Below are 23,373 nucleotides of genomic sequence, written 5' to 3' on the forward strand. Positions count from 1 at the left end.
TGAGGACACTTCCAATTCTCAAGCTATAAAAAATTAATGATTTCCTTCTTGTATGTAATTATGAGTTATGATGGCTCAGTCTAAGGTGGGTGGCTATAAGCTAAATGGTCTGTGTTTGATTCCCAGCAGGGGCAGGGATATTTCTTAGGTGCTCAGGAAGAAGGGCTTCAGTCTTTATAAGTTATTATAGACTTAAGCCCTTCTTACTGAACAAAGGGGAACACCCCACCCCCCCCTACCCCCGTGAGATTCAGACCAGCATTACAAACCACCGAGCCTCTAATCCAATGTGTATCAGGAGATATTTCTGCAGAGGTAAAGCAACTGGTACCTAGTGCATAAATGCTGTGTGTAAATCTTTGTGATGTAGTGTTAAGGACAAAGGAATCTTTGCCCTTAAGTTTTAGGTTATTGTGTAGGTGTCACTAATTTTGGATTTGTGTAAATGCATCCAAGTTTTGTCTGTCTTCCTCAGTTAATCTGATAGTCTAATTTACTAGACCCAGATGGCAGAGTGTAATGCAGTAATATCAGGAATGTATCACATGTAGTATGTTTCTTTTGCTGATTCATAGATAATAAAATATAGTAAATGATTGTGGGTGTCAGTTTGAGTTAATGTTTCTGCCATTAAGATTTCTATAGGTGTACAGCAGTGTTAGTGTTTAGTATCACTGCAGTGTACATGGTCTAATCTAGTAGTCTACTGTCAACCAAAATTAGATAAAATTTTCATTTGAGTATCAATTTTGTGTTCAAGTGCTAGAACATTTTGAGTTAATAACTACATTCATCAGGTTTAATTTTAAGATTTAAATGATCTGTGAAGGATATGGATGATTTTGCATTCTTATTACTTATTTATCAAGGAAGCCCTGAATATTCATGTTTTATCTGTACATGGAGAAGTTCTGGTATGATATTTGTCAAATGTAATTTTTAAAGAAAAGGATTGGGAGGAAGATTGAAATTAATTATATTGGGTAGAACCCTGTGAGTGCTTCTTTCAGAATCCACATACAAATCATTATCAGTCTAAGATTTCAATCTTCACTTCTGTCATTCTTGTGAATTGTAGTTATTTTCATATTGCATCTCCAAAATGTGCAGATGTCAGGGTATACTGTATATAAAATAGCCTGTGCTAAGTTATTAATGTTTACTGAAACTATGGTGGGTTATGGTAAGATAGTAAATTGTATAAAGTTAATATAGTTAGGTTCAAAAGAGGCTATTCCCAGTCCAGAGATTAGGTGTAGCCCCTTCTATTGGACCCAGCTGAGTAGTAATTTTTGCCTGGAGATGGGAGCAGAGCCAGCTCCTGAAATGTGGCTTTGTTTTTAGAATATTAAACAATGGATTAAGTCAAGAGAAACAGCACTACTGAATGTAATTCACCATCATATGAACCCTTTAGGGTCATATTACTGTATCATATGGGGAAAAATAGTATTTAAAATTGGCAAAAGCTTTGACATATTTTAAACAGATGTACTCTTCAAGGAAGAGGATTGCTGTGTAAATGCAAGATCCTCAAGGCTACAAAGTTATAACTTGAAATAATGTGATTTCCATGGAAATAGGATGCTAGCTCATGTCACATTATTGTGAGTTCTGCAGCAAAAGAGTGAATTGTCTGAAATATTTTTTTTATGAAAATATAATATAGTAATTTGTTGTTCACACTTGAAACAGAATGAGTTATTTTGAGAGTTGGTTGGGCTGTTAGCAGTTATTTCACATTTATAAAATTCCTTTTTATCATATACATTAATGAGGAATTTGTGCATGAAGAACAGACCCTTAGGAGCCTTTGTCATGCATGTTGTGTTGTAAGGCTAGCGAATACCCTGTACACCATTCATAAAGAGTAAGTAAATTGACAAGTGAAGAGAGATTTATTTTTAACTCAACTGGTTAGAGTGCCTGCCTGATTAACAGTTTTCAGATAACTGCGGCTCTACAATATGTATTCAGACGGAAGTGTCTTTTTTATTTTTGAATATTAATACCTTTTTAGTTTAAATTGCAGCTTAATAATGTTAAAAAATTGAAGTTTGTTTACTCACAGCTTATGTCAGTGGTTGCCAGAAATTAATTTTATTATAAACAGTCCAAAAAGTAAGTGAAGATTATGATCTAATTTATCAGGCACTCAACAGCACCTGTAATTGCCGTTTGGAAACTACACATCAGTTATCACAAGATAATTTGCTTGCTGGTGGGCATAAGGAAACATTCAAGAAAATGAGTAAGCTGGCTGGCCAACTGCAAAAAATATACATTTCATATATGTTTTTTCTGCTTTGGTTCTTCATGTTGATTTTTTATGCTGTTCAGTTCCATAATGGTTCAGGGGTAATTACTTATGTTGCTTTACTTCTTTCCACAGACTTTGCCAAATGCGAAAGTGTATTGCAGCAGAGTATCATATAGTCAGTTGGGTTACAGAGCAAGGGAATGAAATATGCTGCATTTATAAACTAGCTATAATTAACTCTGGTAATAGAAGCTGAATGTTGAACACTGCTAATAACAAACCCTGTCATAACCACTTCCATCCACCTTTCAGCCTGAAGACCTGTCTCCCTGGGAACCAACTTAATGTCTGCTATTCTTGCATTCTGTTTCAGTCTCCCAATTGGCTACTTTCCAATAGGTTTTCCTACCAAAATCCCCTGCACACGTGTATCCCTATTCATGCTACATGTTCAGCCCTTCATATCTCAATACATTTCACAATCTTAGCTATACAGGTTACTTATAAGTCATAAAGCTCTGAAGTATGTAATATCATATGTTTCACATTTCTTTTATCCTTAGTTCCATATATTTTCCTTAGCCTTTTATTTTCAGTCACTTCTAATAGATATTGTTCTTTAAAAATAAGCCACAATATTTTCACATTCTTACAAAACTAGCATAAATATTGCTTTATAAATCTTGACTTTGATAATTTGGACTTCACACACAAAGTCTCTAGATATGGAGGGTAGCTGTTGATGTACTGACTGACATTTGTGGGCAGCTGACAAGGGAGTGATCCTCCAGTTCTCATATTAGGCATAATGTCAACAACTCGCAACAGAAATGTTTCATGAAGATTGCTGTCTTCTGGGTTATTGCACCATGTAGTCTGGTAGATTTCCACCTACGTTTCTACCAGACTACATGGCGCAATAACCCAGAAGACAGCAATCTTCAGACTCACTGCTGTGAAAACCTCAAATCCTACACAGAAATGTTCCTTGTTATAGAAGTTTCACGAAGGCTTTAGAATTGGAAAAATTATGCACTTATGAACAGGCATATGCAAATGCAAAAGGTTCTTTCCATTTTGTTTTTGCTGCCAAAATAGAATGTGTTGGTATGGGTACTAAAAATTGGTTGAGTAAAATAAAACACTGTCCTATTCAGAACTATTGTCATCTTTTGTCATGAGTAATTGCAGGAAATTACAAATAAATCCTTTTATAGTAGCAATTAAGAACTGAAGTTTTGTTGTGTGTGTCAGAACTGGAGAGGATCATTTTATCTACTTTCTATCTTTTATTGTTTTATTTTAATATACAACTTAAAGAAATATATTCTAAAGGTGTGAACTGGATTGAATTTTCTCATGATCATATTTAGTGCCAGGCTTTGGTATTAGCATTGTTGAACTTTCAGTCTCTGTTACAAAATGAAGTTCCTCTGTGTATAAGAAACACACCAAGAAGTCATATAAGGGGCTTGCAATGTATATCGCAGCACTAGATAGAGATGAGTGATCGCCTTCAAGCTACATGAGTCCCTGGTATATATTCCCATGATGCAGGATGGCTTACTAAAGTAAATGGCTCTAGGCTAGTTGACTGGAATTTTATTAATGGCAAGAGAAAGGATTTTTTCTTTGCCACTGTGTTCTTTTCTCACCCAAGTTTTTATGACCCCTTGGTGTGATTTTTAGTTTTGGGGATGATTTTACCTTCATTTGTTACCAGAGAGTTGGTTATTTTACAATGAAATCATGTTATCAACCGTGTTTTTCCCAATTGAGATCCATTGTGTAATAACTAGGTATCAGAATTTAAGTTGCATTTTAGGAATATTTGCTTTGTGGCTTCCTTTCTAATGAGTTTAAAAATTGTTACATTATTTTTGTGGGAATAATCCCTGCTATTAAAATAACTTTTTTTCTTCTGAAAACTGAACAGGCATTTCATGTTTTCATTTTCCTTGCTTTGAAAGCCAGTTAGTGCATTTTCAAAAGATACTGCACTTTGCTTCTAAATTTGTGAACAGACACTGGATGCACCTGAATTTGTAGCAATGAAGAGCGCTTCAGACACATGGGAAACGTTAATAATGTGTGGAGGTTTAGCTTTTGGTTTTATTTGTAATAGAATAGTGTATTTACGGAATAATACTAAGCAGAATGTAAGGAAATTTGAAGGTTTTTCCTGTTTTTGAAATAACAGTTCCAAAAATGTGTATTCATACAGATATATTAACTTCTTGTTTTACCAAAGGAATGTATTCCTAGAAAGACATTCAGTTGTTAAAAAATTATAAATGTCTCTTAAATTTAAAGGCAGTAATTAAAGATAATAAATGAATACTGCATATATGAATATGAACATCGAATATAAATATTAGTAAAGGAATTTTATATGTTTATTGTAATCAACAGCAATTTATTTTAAAAACAAACTAACCTTCAGTTTTCACTGACTTCTTTGTGTTCTAGAATACATTAGATTAGACTGCAAACAATGATTACAGCTTATGGATCCCATTGATTTGTCTAATATTTTAGTGTAAGTTGAGCTTTCTGACTTTTGCTTGCATGGGACTTGCGAAGCAATCTGCTTCTGAGAGAGTACCCATAGGGGGTTATTCTGTTTCTTTCAACACAGAAAACTATCCAGCAGATAGTATTAATGGCTTAACATTGATTATGAACCTGAAAGTGTGGGGCACCTGGTGTGCATCACATTTGAAAAGATTTGACTGTTAGAGGAATACAAAAGCCATGCAGAAAAATCACACACTTGATCTGTCCAGTGTCATGTCCAAAACATATGGCATCGGAGGCTAGTTCTTCACAATTAAAACTAAATTATTTTCCTTATTCTCAGTATTCTCTTCAGTAGGCTTAGTTTTGTATGATGATTTTTCTTTTTGAGAAGTTTGAGTTATATTGAGCTGTTACAAATCAGAATTAAATTTCATCAGCATTTATTCACTAATTTTAGAGATATACAGATGGACACATACACATTGGCCTCATTAAGCATAGAACATATGAAATTGGGGAATTCTGAGTGCCTCTTATAGTATGGGAAAACAGTATCTGTCTTGCTAGGGTTGTTTCTATTCTGTATCTTAGCTTCATCCTTGAAACTTTAGTTTGCCTCAGTAACTGGGCATTGGACTTTTTGGAAAGCTGTTTATGTGGTTGAAGGTTCTGGTGGCTGTACTAACACAATGGAGGGTGTGTAGGTCTCATATAGATTGTGTCTTTTGTAGTTTGACACTTGGTTTTGCAGGAGAATGTACTAACAGATGGCGAGGGCGAAGGGTCTGGGGAGGAATGTGAGGTAACGGATGAATGTGCCATGCTTCTTAACACAGAAGCTGGTGCCATGCATAAGGTGATTAAGTCACATGATAAAAATGGTGAGTTGTCATTTTGCAATTTTTAAAATTGCATGGTTATGTTGCTAACTGGCTAGTATTCCAACAGGAAATAGTGCGTTAAGGGAGATTTTAAATATAATTACATGATTTGATAGTAGGGCTGTAATTTTTGTAATAAATTAAACATTTAAAATTAATGTATTAATTAGTAAATCAACTAACATAAACATACATTATTTATTTTAAAAGAAATTGAGCTGTTATGTAAAGATAAGCAGGTTATTTGGAGTCTTGAGTATCAAAGTAAGCTTACAATCTAGTAATTGTGAGTTTATTATTTTAATATTTTCCTTTTTGTTAATATTTTTTGATGTATTCAATACAAACAGAGACATTGGACAACAATAAGGTAATATTAAGATTAGAAATTTAGGATGTTAAGGAATTCTGGGCAAAGATCACTTTCTTATTATACAAACTTTCAGTCCTACAAATCTTTATTGTTGATATAGTATTTAGTTCGTGTAGCTTTATAATCAGACAATAAAGTACAATTTAGATCATGGAGATAAGCGTGCCAGACTTATCCACAGATGGTCATAGGTTTGAATCCTTTTTGTGTTTTTTTTTATTGTTTGCAGTTGTATCTGTGTTACATATTGTTATTGCCATTATTATCACCATCATCATTATTGTATTGGCATTGTTGCTTGCTTCTCGTGTGGAATTTATTACTACAATAGAAATTCTGTTTGCATTAGTTTAATGAATGTCATGCTCAAATGGTTATTTGGGAAGTTGTATATTCAAGTATTGGGTTGGCTAATCTGATAAGGTTTGAAGATTTCTGTCTTCTGGGTTATTGCGCTGTGTAGTCTAGTCGATGTTAACCAACGTTTCAGAGGTCATACTGCCTCCATCATCAGGGCGATGACGGAGGCAGTATGACCTCTGAAACGTTGGTTAACATCGACCAGACTACACAGCGCAATAACCCAGAAGACAGAAATCTTCATATTCACCGCTGTGAGAACCTCAAGTCTTACCTGATAAGGTTTCTTTGGTTTCCCTCAGATCCTACAGGCAGGATAGTATCTTACATTAGGTCACAGTGTCTTCATGATCATTTTCTTCCATCTCCTTCCCAATTATTAACTAATCATCTTATGAGTCAACATACATAACACATAAATAACTAACAAATTAAATTTTTTGGATGTGGCCTCAAAGTTTTTCACTGTTGCCATATTCAAAATTGTTGACTTATACTCAGTAGTTTCTGTTTGTTGTATAGGTATATTTGTAATCTATCTTTATAAAAAAAATTCACACTGTTAGCCCCAGTAGTTAATTAATTATTCCTTCCAGACTGAAAGACAAAATAATGTATTGCTTGCTGCCCCCCTTACTTCTATTATTACCACCACCACCAACAACAACAACAACAATAACAACCTGTAACATATATACTATTGCATGTGATAAATTCTGCCTGTCATAGTATATGATCATATGGCCACCTGCTTATGATCACAGTTTGCTTTGCAATTTAATTTATGTAGCTTCCATGATTTCTTGCATTAGAAACATGAATTTTGTTCATTAATTTGTGTCTTTCTGCACTGTTTTATTTATCACACTGGCTGTTGAGAGGATAACATAATTTTAAGTAGTAGGGCTTGACTTTATGTTTCTGTATTACATACTATTCACTACATGTACAGTTAATGTCATGAGATCCCCTAACTTATTAGTAATGAAGAAAAGTTTTTAGAAAACAAAACTTTTGTCTTAATTAGACAGACAACTTTCATTTGAAACTTTACAAATTTGTGCCATAAATATAAGGTTCAGGTAACATGAATAATGCAGAGCATGCATAGCAAGTAATGTGTCTTGTTCCAGATTCAGTTTCATAGTACACACCATGATATGTAAGACAGTTCCACCAAGTAGACCCAGTAACACAAGCTGTTTTTTTCATTAGGACTAGGTTTAAAACATGACGACCTGTTGGTTCCTCCTGTTGGGTCCCCTCATGTTACCAGTCATGTGGATCGCACCCCAATGGTTACACCTGGAATTGTAGTTGGAGGTGTGGACAGCTTGTTTAATTCACCTTCACCTCCGTCAGTTCAGCAGCAAGGTCATGGAGGTACTGGAGTGGGAGGGCATCGGAAAAGAAAGAAATCTCTACCTCCTTCGCACCCACCTTCTTCATCACGGGCCTCAATTGTGTTTCCAATACTAGGTGGTAACCCTTTCATGGCAGCTGCTTCTCAGAAGAAGTTTGATGCTGAGCAGGGCATTGGTACTGTATCTTTTGTACTACTTGTGAGGAAATGTTAAGTTCAGTCTGATACAAGAGTGTACACTCCAAGGCAGTACAAATGTCTTCTAAATGTCTGCAGTTTTATATGTAATTGGCTTTGGTATTCATTTATTCAAGATAAAAATATATTATTACAAAAACAATCACACTAGAAACATAAATTTGTATATTCATAAAGATTTCTCCTTGTATTTTATTAAACTTAATGAAATTTGAATTTTATGTCATATAACCAATTTTGATACTTTTTTTAATAAGGAATTTAGTGAAGTTCTTACGTGGTTGGCTATTGTTAAAGTTTGGTTTGGAAAGTGGTTAGTCACATACTGTAGTTATGGTATAGATCATTAGTAATTTATTCCTTTAGAGTACACCTCATTTTGTCATAAAAGTTCTGTTGTTTTTGTCTGTAACAGATATCTAAGATATCTCTTCAATATTTATAGGTTATGGACCACTGAAAGAAGAGCGTTCCTCCTTGCATCATTCACATGGACAGCATCACCACTTGGGTTCAAATCCTAGTATTTATTCCGGTGGTGGTCCAGGTAGCCAGCATTCTGTGACTTCTCTGGAAAATAATTTTTCTCCCACTGGTAATTCATCAGCACCAACAAGCAGAAATTGGGAAACAAGCAGGAAAGAAACGGGTGAGGACCTGTATAGCTGGATGGCCAAACAGCAAGATTTCATGAAAGATTCAGAAGTTTCCAAGACTAACTTGAAAGGGAACTGGGTAAGTTTGACTGTAGAACAATGGATAAGTTTGGGCTGGTAATGGATTAATCAGCCAAGTTATTTCCCCCCAGTCCATCAGCAAATTCTGGTATATCTCCTTAAGTAACGCATGTTTTGTCACCAGTCAGATTTTATTCTTTTCTATTTGTGACAAGTTTTCAGTTTCACTTTCTGTATCAGTTTATTTTAGCTAGCTCTCTTTCTTAGTCTTTAAGGATAAGTAGGCAGATGATATCATATCCCTATGTCTTGTATGTTTCATAAACAATTTAATGGATTTTTGTGAAATTGTATGTGAACATTTTGCCATGTGAGGTTACCACACCCTTGGACTTTTAATTCTCTACCTTCAGTAATACCAACATGTTGACATGCAAACTCCTGAGATGGGAGCTAGTTTATTGTGATTTAACATAAGTAGGATTTTGTGGGGAGGTTCACTAAATTGTGAAATTATTCATTTTTAAATTCTGTTAGTCGTATGAGATAGATTGAGACATTTGAAGGGAAGTAGGCAGCATAAGTTTTTCCCAGTATTTCATGTCATGTATTTTCTGCAGGAATCAAAGATCAACACACTAACCACTGAAGATACCTTGGAAGATCCAGAGTATTTACAGATGACTCTAGGAGGGTACAGTCTGTATCCTATGCATGATTCATTGCGACTTCTTGATGCACACCTGATATTTGAGCCTCTGCTCTCTTGTCTTGGTGTCATGCCACAACAGATGATCAGTAATCTCAGTGGTTCTACAGGTATGCCCATTTTAAAGGAAGCCTTACATAAGGGACTGATTTTTGTGGCACATCAAATTTTATGCACAGAATCTCTGAATTTAGAAACATGTGGAAGAAGATAATGGTAATTGTTAAAGTAGTTAGTTTAGTGTTTCACCCTCTTCTGCATCAAATCAACTCTTATGGATAATTTTTGTGTACTTTCCACAAAATTAACACATAATTTAAAACTTGGTAAAGAGGGCTACATCATTAGTCTTAAAAATTAAATTTTTACCTGTATCAGTTCAGTATAACCTCTACATCACCTGAAACTCAATCAGACTGCAGTTTTTGTCACAGTTGACTCATTGTACAAGTTACTGATAACGTAGCATAAAATATAAAGCACATTAAAATGTGCTAAAGTCTTATATTTTAAATATTTTTCAACACAATCTACATCTAATAAAATGTGAGGAAGTTTTATTTATGACTACACATTTATTTATATTCATCTTAATGTGTCATTGCCTGTGAGAATTTCTTAAGTTGTCACCATCAGACCTTCAAATCATACATGTTAAAATAATTTTTCTTATTGTTCCCTGTGGTTTTTATACTTTCAGGTCATATCTGTTGCCTGATTTCAGGTTGTGTTGTTGATTGTTTGTTAATACTCTGTAGAAACATCATCTGTAGTGTACATTAATTAATTTTATTTATAACCCCAATTTATTAGATTTTCTTCTATATTTAATGTTAACAGAATTGTTGTTATATTGGGAATTTATGATGCATAGAAGTGAAAAGGGTATTGAATAGTGATTGAACAAAGTATACCTCTTGCCTCTTAGTTGCTCTTTGAATTTGTCTTTATAACTAATCAACAAATTTGTATAATATATACGTCTTCACTGCCAGTCATTGACTTCATGGTCTAGGGCATAGGCCTTAATCACTCAGACACGGGGATCATGGCTTTGAATCAAGGTATGGATGTTTGTCTCCATGTTTCTGTGTTGTGCTGTCCTGTATATGTAGAGGCCTTATGAGAGGCTCATCACCTGTCCAAGGAGTCCTACTAAATGTTTAAATAGATTAAGAAACCTCCCATTTGTAAGGAGGCAAAGGTCCATCAAGGACTGTAGAGCCAAGCAAAGAAAAAGTACATCTTCACTGATATGACTAGAAACATAAGGACTGATAACCCACACTTTTTTGGCATCCTGTTTTATTGTAGGTCCAGGAAGTGGCAATGTTTCATCGTTTGACACTTGGGGATCAAACTTGACATTGGTTGGTGGCATTGAAATGATGAGAATTGATATTGTTGTCAGTGAATTTGGAAAAACCAGTGACAAAAAGAAAGGCAAGTCTTCATCAGCATCTTCAGGAGGAAACAAAGGATCTAAGAACCATGGTAATTTTACATTTCTATTTTCAGAATTCAGCATTATATCTGAAAACTTTGATCTGGTATATTATTTTATTCCTTAGTCTGGTTGGGATGGCAAGATTTTTATCCTTGTCACACTGCTTCAGACTGTCATGTTAATAGAAAAAGTGGTACAGAATGTTTATTTTGCTGTGCATTGTTTTGAGAATTGTGTACTTTAAAACATTAGTTTTCAGCCTGTGGTTGTTCCCCAAATCAAGGTCACAGATTTCCTTATCCTGGTTTTAAAGTGTCAGGCTAAGACTCTCTCTTCTTGAACACTTTATTGACTTAATTGATTTGGTGGCTCAGTCATCAGAGTTACTGGTTATCTCTTTGTTGATGGCATTTCCATTTTCAGTAGATAAAGCAGCTTGGGTGTGAAGGTCATATTTGCTTACCTTTATTCAGTATTAGGTTAAGACTACAGTGAGTGAGCTTTACCTCCATTCCATCTATATATCCTGATTGCAGAGACATTATGACAGATATTTTTTGTTTCCAGTTGCATACACTCCTGTTAAGATATGTATGAAACTTAATTCAGCCTTGTTAAGGAGTGAGCTTGGATACTATATGAATTGCATTCAATGTGGGCTGTCATGCACATTACTAGGCCTAGTAGGGGAAAGTTTAACCTTTTCCTTTGTCTGCAGACAGATAGACAGACCAGCCTGTAAAGCTTCTTTTGTCCTTTTAATCTACACAGTGGATAATGTAAGAAAAAAAGGCACCCACATGTTGAGTGTGTTTGCTAGCATTAGGAACTAAATGTGACTAATTGTAATCTTTATTATAGGAGGAGGAAAGTTTTATCTGGATATTCCTCCTGAGACACCAGCCTTTCTCTGTGAGAAGATGGGAGTTGAATTGGACTTAAAGAAGATGGCAGACATGACAGTTGATGACATGATTCACAAACAGAACGTTTTATACATCTCACGTGGGCAGTTAAAGAAACACACTAGCACTATATTGAATATCAGCTTGAATGTGCGCTATATTTCACAGCAGGTAAATGTTATTTATTGAGTAATATACTAAGTTTACCACCCCTGAAATGTTCAGAAGAAAATAAAAAAAATATGTTATGTAATTTATGAACCATATCAGAGTTTTATAATCATTTTCACATAAGTTTCAGTTGGATATAAAAAGTAAAACGACATTGGTTGCACAGTCTTTGTGTCAACCACTTACACAGTATATACTGTCACATACATCCTGCCAGTCTCACAAAAGTGTAGGTTTTAGTAGAATGTTTACATATCTGCTAATAATGACAGTTAAAATGAAAGAGACAGAGTATGCACTTCTTTTGCTATCACTCATCAGAATAATATTGGTTCAGACATTGTTCTAGGAATATGTAAACCTCCCCAAGCAGACTACCTAAAATGGTTCATTCACCTAATATTGGTGGAAGTGCTGATTTTAAGCAGTATGTTCCTCTGAAACATTAGTACCCATCTACAAATTCACATAGCATCACAACCAAGACTGCCATCAAAGAAGAAATTATCTTTGTGTACCACCTTCTATGCACAAAGTATAACATCATCAAGTCTGTAAATGGAATGATTTAAAATTTCAACTTCAATTCATCTTTCTTAAATAAAGAATGTTTTTGTATTTACAACTTGAAGTGTGTGTTTGAATTAATGGTGTCATGTTTTGCTGTTACAGGTGAACATGCCACTACTGCGTCTGCTGCATCAGATAAGCAATATGTACCAGAATGTTAAGGAAACACAAATGGAACTGAAAGAACAACAACCAGAAGTTAAAAAAGAAAACTTGACAAAAAATAACAAGAATGGTTCTTCATCAAGTGAGATGCACCTTTTATTTAACGTGTCTCCCTTCCTGTTTGAAAAGTAAAAAATACAGATTGAGGTACAACTATAGGAAACATTTTGACAACCTGTATTTAAGACTTTTGTCTAGTGTCATTATTTGGTTCACAGCGCCCAAAATTATTTATGGGATCCCAGGTTAGATCCACGACTGAATGTGGATGCAGTTTTCTGAACTTCGGAAGTGCATTTCTTCACTTCACCAGTGTAGAAGAGGGCATTAAGGTCAACTAGAGTTGAAATAACTTTCTTCACAATTTGATAAGTAATGTAGTGCATAATTTTCAAAAACAAAATAAATTATTTTTGAGTGACTGGATAAATTCAGTGTGTTCTTGAATTGGACTTATTAGCTAGTCTGCTCCCTAACTGGAAGGTAAAATGCATTAAATCATAATTTGATGTATAAAGTAAAAGGGCAAAGTGTGCTGAGTTTCTTTTTATTTCTAGCATCAGACATGCATGAGAATGTGTCTGTAGTTGATGACAAGATGAAATTACCTACTGGAAATGTAACTGGGGTTGGTCCTGGCTTTCCCCACTCATTGAGCCAACAAAAGATAGTGTCACCATCAGCATCTCTTCGCTCCCGTCCGCAGAGTTTTGCGCAGAAACTTAGATCAACTAGCAAGAGTGTAAAAGGTACCATCTGAGTTTGTACTGATTTAAGTGTCATTAAACTTTGTAAATTTTTATGTTGGTTATTTCAAATTATCGTGCAGTTTGAAGTAAGTAATGTTTACCATCTATAAATTTACATTTTTGTGCTTTTTAATGTGTTTGAATTTCAATGTTTATTTTTATTTTATTGCATTCATATATTATTGATGTCTTAAGCATGTGATTTAATACCCAGTAAGTGATGTTCTTAGTGAAAACTGATTAATACACCTGTAATTCAAATATTTTATTCTGTGGTCACACAAGTTTAAACTGGAAAGGTTTTACTGTAGTTTTATTATTTTACCCATTTGCAGAGTACATGCTGTGGTACTGAAGTCCATACATGAGATGCTCTGATAGTCTGAGATCAAATACATGTTTTATATTTTCCCAGATTTCTACTATAGAATTTCTTACTTTTAGGCTACATGAATTTGTCTGAAGGAGGAACAACGCCAATGCTGGTGGTGAGTCCGTCTGGTTCAGGTCTTGAACATACCACCATTGCCTCAGATAAAAGTAAAGATGTACTAAATCTGACACCTCGCTGCTGGAAAACTGTGTACTATCTTCTTGATCTGTATGCAACAATGCCAGAAACAAAGACCATCACTCATAGGTGGAGTATTAAATACAAAAAAGAATAATATTCACATTGGGGTAGGATTGTGTCTGTCTTCCAATGCCAGCTATCCACTTTGCAGGGATCCCACTGCATTGCATGTTTTCAGACCAACATAAAATGCTGTCTGACATTTTTAATATACTTTGTAGTACCCAGCTTGCAACCTGTCTGGTAGTGTTTCAGAGAATGATATTTTGTGAATCACTTTCATTTATATAAGGAAACATCTTCTAGACACCTGTTCTTTTCTATGGGTGTGGAACTTGGTTTGTCACCCTGAGGGATGACATAGTTACCTTTTGCATCTTTTAAATGTTAATTTAATTTGCTGCCCTTCAACTTATTGAGGTATTTGTTTTGCTGCCCAACGTTCTGGCATTTTATACATCCTTCTGCTATTGGCATCTATCAAAATTAAATTAAGTACCAGCTTTCAAGTGTGGCACTGCACAAAAATCAGTATCTTACAATCCCATTGGCTAGTATGAAAGTCAAAGAAACAGGAAACTGTCTTCTCACCAGGGTTGTGTTGTTATATAATGAAAATTTCTCAAAGATATAGAAAGGTTTTTTTAATTGTCTGTTATTGGATTCAGATATCTTCAGCTGGTCTTGTATTTTATGTTTCTTACAAAATAAAATGCCAAGCGGAACACTCCTTACTTATACCATGAAATTGTTGGTAAGTAAAGTAAAGTAAAGTTTGTCCCACTATACGCCATGTAGGCGTTTGGGGTGAGTGGAGGTATAGCTCCTCTCTTCCTTGACCTCGGCACTAGATGGGGGTGAGTGGTCAGCATCACGCCCCGGCCGGCTTTACCCCCGGGAAAGGACCCCGGTACCCATTGTAGAGGAGGCTGGGTGGGCCCCCAGAGCCGGTCTGGAAGCAGAGGCTAGAGGAAAAATCCTCTGCCCCCGTCGGGGATCGAACCCCAGTCGTCCAGCCCGTAGCTAGTCACTATACTGACTGAGCTATCCCGGCTCATGAAATTGTTGGTAGTAGGTTAAAATGAAGTCACTCCTGCCCTGAAGATGGAGGAAATAGGTTTAAGTGAAGTTATAGCATGAAGGTTGAAGTTAATTTGTTTTTATCCTAAAGGTGGATGCAGTTGGTTTGTATGAAACACTGGATATTTCTTTGAATAGGACATGGTGTTAGAGTGCAGAAGATTGTACTGTATGAATCAAGTATTTGTTTCAGAATTAATGATTTCTTTGGTGTCAGTAGGTTTGTATTTGTGGACAGGTTTTCTGTGGCTGCTGATATTTCAGAAGGCTACAAGGGTAACAGGAAGTATGACTTGTTACCTGAAGTTAAAAGCAATGAAGATTTGGAGAAAGGAGTTGCTGCTGTCCCTGAGACTGCTACAGGCTCTACTCCACAGCCACATGATAAACCCAGGGAACTCAGTAAGTGTTGCAGTGTTATGCACCTGTTTCCTTAAAACTGTCTTCAGTACATGGTATCTGACTTCTCAGTAGAAAGTATCCGTTTATCATAAGTAATCTGGTGAGTGTTTAATTAATGATCCACATCAGTATAATTCCATTATGTGTATTTTCAGTTTTAGTTCCTTTACAAGTTACAATCTCATATCATCATTACTAGAGTTTGGATGTTCATGACCTAAAATACCGAGAAATATGCATGCAAGTATGCCCCAAAAAATAGCAAAATATGACCCAAAAAGGCAAAATATGACCTAATTTGTTATGTAAAAATATTCGCTAAAATTTAAGAAAAGTGTTTTGTATTTCAATCATGTTATTTATTTACATATGCATGAACAACTATTACATTACTTGATTTCCTAGCACTTTTAATCAAAAACCTCCGTCGCTTTACGTTGTAAATGCCTCATTTTGGATCAGCATCATGTTGAGTTTACGTACTCCTATAAAAATATGATAAATTTTAAAAAACAGCCTTTCATGCATTTCAAATTCATTAATTACAAATAAATAAACAAAATTCAAAATATTAAGTACCTTTCTTCATTCTCCTTTCTTCATTCTCCTTTCTTGGTAGCATTACATTATATACCGATGTGCATTTTCAAGGTCTCAAATGAAAATCTTCTTAGATTGTCGCACAATATGGCCTTGTAACTTGAGACATCACAAACGTTTCATGGCGTTATCGAAAATTACAGCAATAGAGGAGTGGTTTACTTTATCAAGAAGGAATAAGTGACCAGGGCGATCAGCAAAGAGCGTGCCAATAACGACATTCGCTACATATCTGCCGCAGACATCCGTTGTTTCATCAACCGAAACCCAAATCTTATTTTCACCCACAGTATATGTAATTCTTTTCAGAACATCTTCATCAGTTTTTTCGTAGTGTTATTCGTCTGGAATTAACTGAGTCATGTATTTCTCCAAGAAAAATTTGAGCTGCTCGTTGTTCACTTTGTTCAGTTGCCAGACGACGTCATTTCACATAGGGATTCACTGTAAGTGTCTGAGAAATGTAGTTACAAGTAAAAGTTCATACCCAAAATATAACCGAAATATGAATTTAACTACAAATATGACAAAGCACACAAAAATGACCTAAACATGCATTTATATGCAAATAAATACAGTCTAATTCTGATTAGAATAACCCAATTAGTGTTTAATTTCAGTTTAGAATGAAAATAGATGCCCCAGTAAAAATATGACACGTCATGAACATCCGAACCCTAATCATTACATATGCATATTCATAAAACAAGGAATGCCTTGCATACATACCATATCTTTATCCATCTTCAAGCTTCTTATTTATTGTATTGTTTCCAGTCATGTCTGCCTGTTATGTATTTAAAGCCCTGAACCATTTATTTTATTTTGATTAAAACCATGACCCTGATAAAACCTGACTAAGAGTGCATCAGTTTTGACTGGCATTTCACTTCCTGAACTTGAAATTTTATGTTTATCTTTTTCTATATAACTTTCATTGAAATACATTTCACACACATAGATCTTAAGGAGAAAAGCATTTTCTATGATGAGCATAATTTTTGTATAATGGTAATTTTTCAGAAATTTTTTTTTTTATGATATGTAACATCTGTGTTCTTTTCAGAATAAAGTCTTGAGCTTCATCAATATTTCATACCTCTTAAAATCGCATAAGATAACACATAACTTACAAAACAACTTGTTTGGAATTTATTTCTTTGATCTAAGACTGAACTAACTGAAAATCATTGGCTAAGTTTAAATAATATTGTAACTCGAAATGTGGATGATAAACTATCACTCAAGTGTATCAGTACTTGTTCTTATAAATATTACAATTGCCTGTCATGTTTGCATATAATGGTATAGTAATAATATTTTTGCATTTGACAGGTGTGGTGACTGGGGAACGTACTCGTCTCATTGTGTTTGGTGTGGCTCGAATTCATCGAACAAGGTTACTAGCAACATTAAGTGGACTCAAACTGGAGGCTGAGATTACGAACCTCCATTCTAGTCTTACTTGTCGTAAAAAATCCAGGCCTGCAAGTTTGGAATGTTCTCTCACAGGACATATTGGACGAACTATGATTGTTCTTCTGGAAGGAGTTGCACCCAGTCAGCAGTGAGTATTGCAGAATAATATGTAGATATCAGAAATCAAATAAAGTTGACATGTTATCCAATTGTTATAATGCAACTGATACAGTGTCAACAGAAACTTCATGTCAGGTTTTCTGCATAATTTCTTCCTGAAGTTGGTGTTGTCAATTGGTTTGATTCTTGTATTATTTAACCAACTGGATTTCTTCTGGAAAAGCTAGTAGTCACTTGGCTAGTCAAGAAATTCCCAGTCTTTAATGGAACTTGAATGTTCATTACTGATTTCAGAAGAGCCCACCATGGGTTCAAATTCTGAACCAGATAAATCAAGTCCACATTGTTATATTGTTTCTGTAATATCCATTTTCATATTTTCTCATGTATGCCTGTGTCTCCCAATTGGTCTCTTTCCTTTTTGGTTTTATCCAAGAATTGTGTGTGCACTATTCATCTGTCCCATGCATGCCACATGCCCCATTCATCCTCCTTGATTTTATCATTCTAATAATAATTGGTGAAGAGTGAAAATAATTAAGTTCTTCATTATGTAATTTTCTCCAGTATTCTATCGCTGTTTTCATCTTAGGTCTAAATACTCCTTAGCACTGTGCTCTCAAACTCCCTCAATTAATGTTCCTTCCTTAAGGTGATAGATGAAGTTTCACACCCATACAAAAGAACAGGTAAAATGAAAGTTGATTTCTGAGTTCATTTTCTAACATTATATTTTTTTTAATTGTGAGGGATTGTTATTTCCTCTTGGCCAAACCCCAACCTCATCAGCTGTCCACTACTGCATATGCAATATAGTTACAGCTGTCTTCCAATTCTGAAGGTTGTCTCTATCTGCAATCTCAGGGTACCATACAATGGTGTCAAGGGGCCCACTTAACGAGATATTAGGTTATTTATTGGTACTTTTTCAACTGAACAAATTACATAATGTCAAAAGGTAAAAGATTGTGAATAATAAGTTGGAAGGGATGTAGATGGAAGTGATTATGACTTATTTTAATGTACTATCAGAACATTTACCTGGCTGAACTGAGAGAAACCATAAATTGATAGTTCTAAGTACTTGACTGCAACATTCAGTTGTTAAGGTGGTCATAGGTTTACTTGATATATTGAGAAGGGTGCCTATTAATGTAATGTTATCGAAATACACTTTGTACACCTTGCCTGGATTTTAAAACCTGATGATTTATTGTTTATTCAGAACTGTAGTGAGGGTGACAGTTGGTAAATCACAGGCTCTGTACTCAAGTGTGTCAAGACGTTCCAAGGATAAGAATTCGGGGCTTCTGACTGTTGGAGCTGTAAATATAGATATTCCTCAGCACCCAGTTGCTCTTCATGGAATGATGACTAGAGGAAGTAAAGAGCTATCTTCAACCCTTCAGGTACCAATCCAGATTTTATTTGTCTGAACCTATTTTTGTATCATGTATGATTTAAGGTTTTCGTGATGGTGAGTCTGAAGATGGCTGTCTTCTGGGCTGTTGTGTCATGTAGTCTGGTAGACGTTTACCGACGTTTCAAAGGTCCTTGCTGCCTCTAACATCAGGGCAAGTGATGACTCATTGCTCTGATGATGAAGGCAGCAAGGACCTCTGAAACTTTGGTAAACTTCTATCAGACTACATGTGCAACAACCCAGAAGACAGCCATCTATAGTTCTGTATTATCTTGATATCATGAAAACATGTCACCTGGTATGGACACAGTTTACAAAATTCAGTAATTTTGGTAACTGTACCATGTTCATATACATGTAAACATCATTTTGACTGATTGAAAATTGAAATGATGCTGTGTTTGAGGCCTTTATAAAGCTGTATTAATTACATTCAGTTTTGAAATACATCGGATAATAAAGGTAGCCAGGTTCACAAATTTGTAAAATAAATTCGGATTTGGTGCATATTGTTACCATATTAGATTTTAGGTTTATATAAGCTAATCAAGGACATAACAAAGATCCAATTGAATATGAATATTTTATTTTATACTGACTGGATTCAGAATACGCTAACAGCATTATGTTCTTTCTAAGCTGTATATTAAAAAATACTGATTATTTGCCATGTCTTTAAATTATTCATTAACTGTGAGAGATTATAATAAATGCAACAAGTATGGTGTTTAGCAGAACATGTGTATGGTACATAGTACATGGCAGATTAACATTATCTTGTTCTGGTTATGTATGACTTGGCACAGTGGTGTGTGAAAGAATAAGGAAGTTGTGAAAAATGAGATGGCAACTGGAATGGGACATGTCAACCTTGTCACGAATAAGCTGTAATGCAATCTTTATCACATATATTTTAGAAGAATATGCTGGATGTTAAAGAAAATATGGTACTTCCAGATATGTGAACCACATTCAGTGTTAGTATGTTCACTCCTTATACAACAATGCAAGTCTTCATGTACAGCTCTGATTAATTTTCTGCAAAAATTCAAATAACCCCTCTTTCGTAGTTTTATTTGCAGCCTTATAGACCAATAAATAATATTAATACGTGATTAAGCATACTTACATTATGTGTTAGAGACATCTTCTGTAGTTATATTCCTATCTGCCGCTCCCTGCATGATAATAAAAGGGAGAACTTGACAAGAATCGCTACTGTAGATGCTCTGACAAAGATGGTAAACAGGAATGTCATAATGTCAAGACTGTTGTGATAGTAAAGAGATAAAAAAAGAACTTTGTTTCTATAAGGAATTGCGAGTGACTCGAACTTCAAGCAGGATTAGCCGTGGAACAACGGCTGAAGAAGGAGATTTCATAACTCAGCATTCTCCTCGCCACTTTCACTCAATGCAGGCTCCACAGTCTGGTCTCCAGAAGCAGCAACAAGAGTCCAGCTTGCTACAGCCCCTTGTCATGCAGTTTTCTGTTATATTACAGGTATATATATGTGCTGTTATTGCTGTTGAGCTTTTCATTGCTGCATTAGCAACTGCTGTGGTAATTCCCCAGTGTTCAGTTATTGTTAGAGAGAGGTTCCTTTGTCAAAATTATTAGATGAAATTAAGACATGTAAGAAGTTCGTTGTATCACCAAGTATTCTGGTAGATAATGACTGACTACATGGTACTGTATCCCAGAAGACAGCCATCTTATTGTTGCTATGAGAACCTCAGATCTGACCTGAAGGTATGCAAGTTCTGTCTTGAATTCAAAGCTCCATTTAGAGCAGATGTTGAGTGTTTTGGTACTTGCACTTCCCTAAGTAAATATATAAACAAAATGATCTCTAATTTTTCTTTAAGCAGATTGTAAGTATTAGTAATTTGATGAATGTTTTCATAATATTACAGAGTCTGAGCATTACAGCAGCCTTGTTACCATCCTTACAAGCTCAGTACAAGATGGATCAAGTGAACAGTACAGGAGTGACTGGAAGCAAAGCCAAATTCACCATAGACTTGCCTCAGCATTCACTCAGCTTCACTACAAAACTGCAAGTGCACAATGTAAGCAGTACATCTGTGCATAAGTGTTTACAAATTTAAAACAGGAAATTAAATTGTTTGCCTGAATGAACAGTATCTTCAGAAAATGATGTGAGGTACAGTAACAACAGATATAAAATTAATGTGTAATGTGCCATAAACTTATAAACACATTTAATAAAATCTGGGATATGCAGGAGGAATGAGTGTACAGGATATAACATATGCTGAGTGTTTCATTATCCTGCCTGGTTTTGTGTCTGGTTAAGCTGATTCAGTATTACAAAACAGAATATATCCATCTTTTTAAAGGTATTCTTATTCTTTTAGATTTCTCCAGAGGTTAGTAAAATACATTACTAATAGAATTTGTAATCCTGTTGTTCTCCATTTATTTTGTATTTGGAATATGTGCTTTGACTTCAGGAAACCAGTATATTGCTTTGGTAATGTTATATCTGTTTAGAAGACAATTGCTTTTTGTATGATTTGAAGTTTTCATGGCAACTAAATGTAATAAAATGTTCTCAGGCGACAAACCACGTCAAGATGGAGCCATAATCTATGGCCCCATCTTGACGTGGCTTGTCACCCAAGAAGATTTTATTAAATTGTTTTTTATTTTGAAAATCAGGTTGTGTGTCTTTTCATAATTTTGAAGTATTTAATGTTGAATATGCATGCAGGTAACTGATGCTCATTTACCATCAGAAGCCAGCATTGAACTTCCTAAAGTTCATGTATCTGCTGAATATGTGCAAGATGGAAATAATCCTCGAGAGGCACAGTTTGCAGGTATGAGAAATTCTGTTGTCATTTATTTGAGGACATATAAATTAGACGAAGTAGACTGGTTTGGGTGTTTAGTTTCCTTTTGGGAGGTCTGCCGTTTTATCTTTGAAGCTCATATGGGACAAGTTTATCCCACAGTAGATGTTTTCATTGTAGTACTGTATGCCTGGTATGTGATTTTATAGCTGAAAAAACAGAATTGTGTGTTGAGTGCCTGGAAGGAACAGTAAAACTTTTGCACCATTTGGTTTACTTCAGTATTGATTCTCTAATAACAACCATATTGTTTATAAAATGTATAATTACTCTGTTGGGTAATAAAGAGATGAGCTTTTAGTGCAGCAAAATCTTACAGAGGCAGTGACATTCATCTGTCTTTGCAAGTACTGCTCACAGCATGCTTTTTACAGATGGAGTTGTTTTCCGGCAAGGAAGCTATCTGAGTGCTGTGGCAGATATTGGTGTTTTTGAACACTCTCTCACCACAGATCTGCTGAATCATTTGGTATTTGTTCAGAAAGTATTCATGAAGGTGAGGTGTATGTATAATTGCTGTGGTACTGGTTACAACAGGCCAAGAAATCACTTTGCTTGATCTTAGTGAAATATTCTAATTTTATTTTTCGTAACAATTTATGGAATATTGTTAAGGTCATTGAATCAGTAATTAGCACAGCAATGTGATAATATAGTACACATAGGGAAATGAGGAATACGTTAAATGTTTTGGTTGGAAAATCTCAAGTAAAAGAAACCCATTGGGAAACTAGGTAAAGAAGGGAGGATTGTGTTAAAATTCATATTGGAGAAATGTTATGTAAAGGATTAGACAAAAGTAAACTAGCAGGATTAAATGTTAAGCTTCAATCAACACTGGCCAATCTTCAGATTTCTCAAATTCAGAGATCTTGAAGATTGTCATGGAGTTAGGTACATGGTGCTGGTTTGCTACCACTCTTATTTATTGTAATTATGGAAATTATTATGGGTATATGGGTAATTTATCAGGAGATGTCACAAAGAATGTTGCTATGCAATAAATATCTGTTTTCTTACATCACTCTTTAAACTTTTGATAGTACAATAAAAGTAAATGAAGATTATGAGAAATTGTGCACAGCTGTTGTGCAGTGGTACTGGTCCAGTGATTGAGGCTAGGTCTAAAGGATCCAGCTTGGGGGATATTCCCCACCTTTTCATTTGAGGACAGAAACAGATAGTTTCTGGGCAATTTTGTCCTTTTTAGAATACAAGACTGTGGACAAAGTAATAATAATTGAGATCTCATATTTTAAGTGTTGTATATTTTGCTGTTTGATAGGAAGTAAATGAAGTGGTACAGAAAGTGTATGGTGGGGAGAAACCAGTGCCTTTATGGCTAGAGGACAGTGAGGAGCCCACCAGCTCATCCCTCAAGAGAATTCTTTTCTCACTAGTTATTAGAATTAAGGTATGCTGATCTGATGTATTTATATTAAATATTCTGCTGTGGTTTCTATATGAGAAAATAGCTTTAAATTTTAGTATTTTATTTTATTTCTTAAAGATTTGCTGTTGCAGAAAT

At 35.0% G+C, this 23,373-nt stretch overlaps 1 protein-coding gene across 11 annotated transcripts in view; it reads left to right on the top strand.

Annotated features, from left to right (window-relative positions):
• Positions 1–23,373, top strand: part of tweek (transmembrane protein KIAA1109 homolog tweek) — a 98,434-nt gene that overhangs the window by 45,765 nt on the left and 29,296 nt on the right. For 10 of the 11 annotated variants that reach the window (XR_015535767.1, XM_087351261.1, XM_087351266.1 and 7 more), the window contains 17 exons: positions 5,532–5,661; positions 7,610–7,933; positions 8,401–8,690; positions 9,253–9,451; positions 10,656–10,835; positions 11,650–11,864; positions 12,537–12,681; positions 13,157–13,348; positions 13,793–13,988; positions 15,241–15,404; positions 17,340–17,571; positions 18,769–18,952; positions 20,281–20,469; positions 20,883–21,038; positions 21,704–21,812; positions 22,220–22,341; positions 23,131–23,259. Coding sequence is in view for 10 of the 11 variants with exons in the window: in XM_087351261.1 (XP_087207387.1) it covers positions 5,532–5,661; positions 7,610–7,933; positions 8,401–8,690; positions 9,253–9,451; positions 10,656–10,835; positions 11,650–11,864; positions 12,537–12,681; positions 13,157–13,348; positions 13,793–13,988; positions 15,241–15,404; positions 17,340–17,571; positions 18,769–18,952; positions 20,281–20,469; positions 20,883–21,038; positions 21,704–21,812; positions 22,220–22,341; positions 23,131–23,259 (3,156 nt within the window). In the remaining variant the exon portion in view is untranslated. Of the gene's footprint in view, positions 1–2,151; positions 2,252–5,531; positions 5,662–7,609; positions 7,934–8,400; positions 8,691–9,252; positions 9,452–10,655; positions 10,836–11,649; positions 11,865–12,536; positions 12,682–13,156; positions 13,349–13,792; positions 13,989–15,240; positions 15,405–17,339; positions 17,572–18,768; positions 18,953–20,280; positions 20,470–20,882; positions 21,039–21,703; positions 21,813–22,219; positions 22,342–23,130; positions 23,260–23,373 lie in introns of all 11 variants that reach the window. The other variant, XM_087351267.1, reaches the window with a different exon arrangement.

This window comes from Zootermopsis nevadensis, unplaced genomic scaffold, assembly GCF_977971745.1.
Source record: "Zootermopsis nevadensis isolate Lab colony 2312 unplaced genomic scaffold, Znev_1.0 Znev_ptg000018l, whole genome shotgun sequence".
Lineage (NCBI taxonomy): Eukaryota > Metazoa > Arthropoda > Insecta > Blattodea > Termopsidae > Zootermopsis > Zootermopsis nevadensis.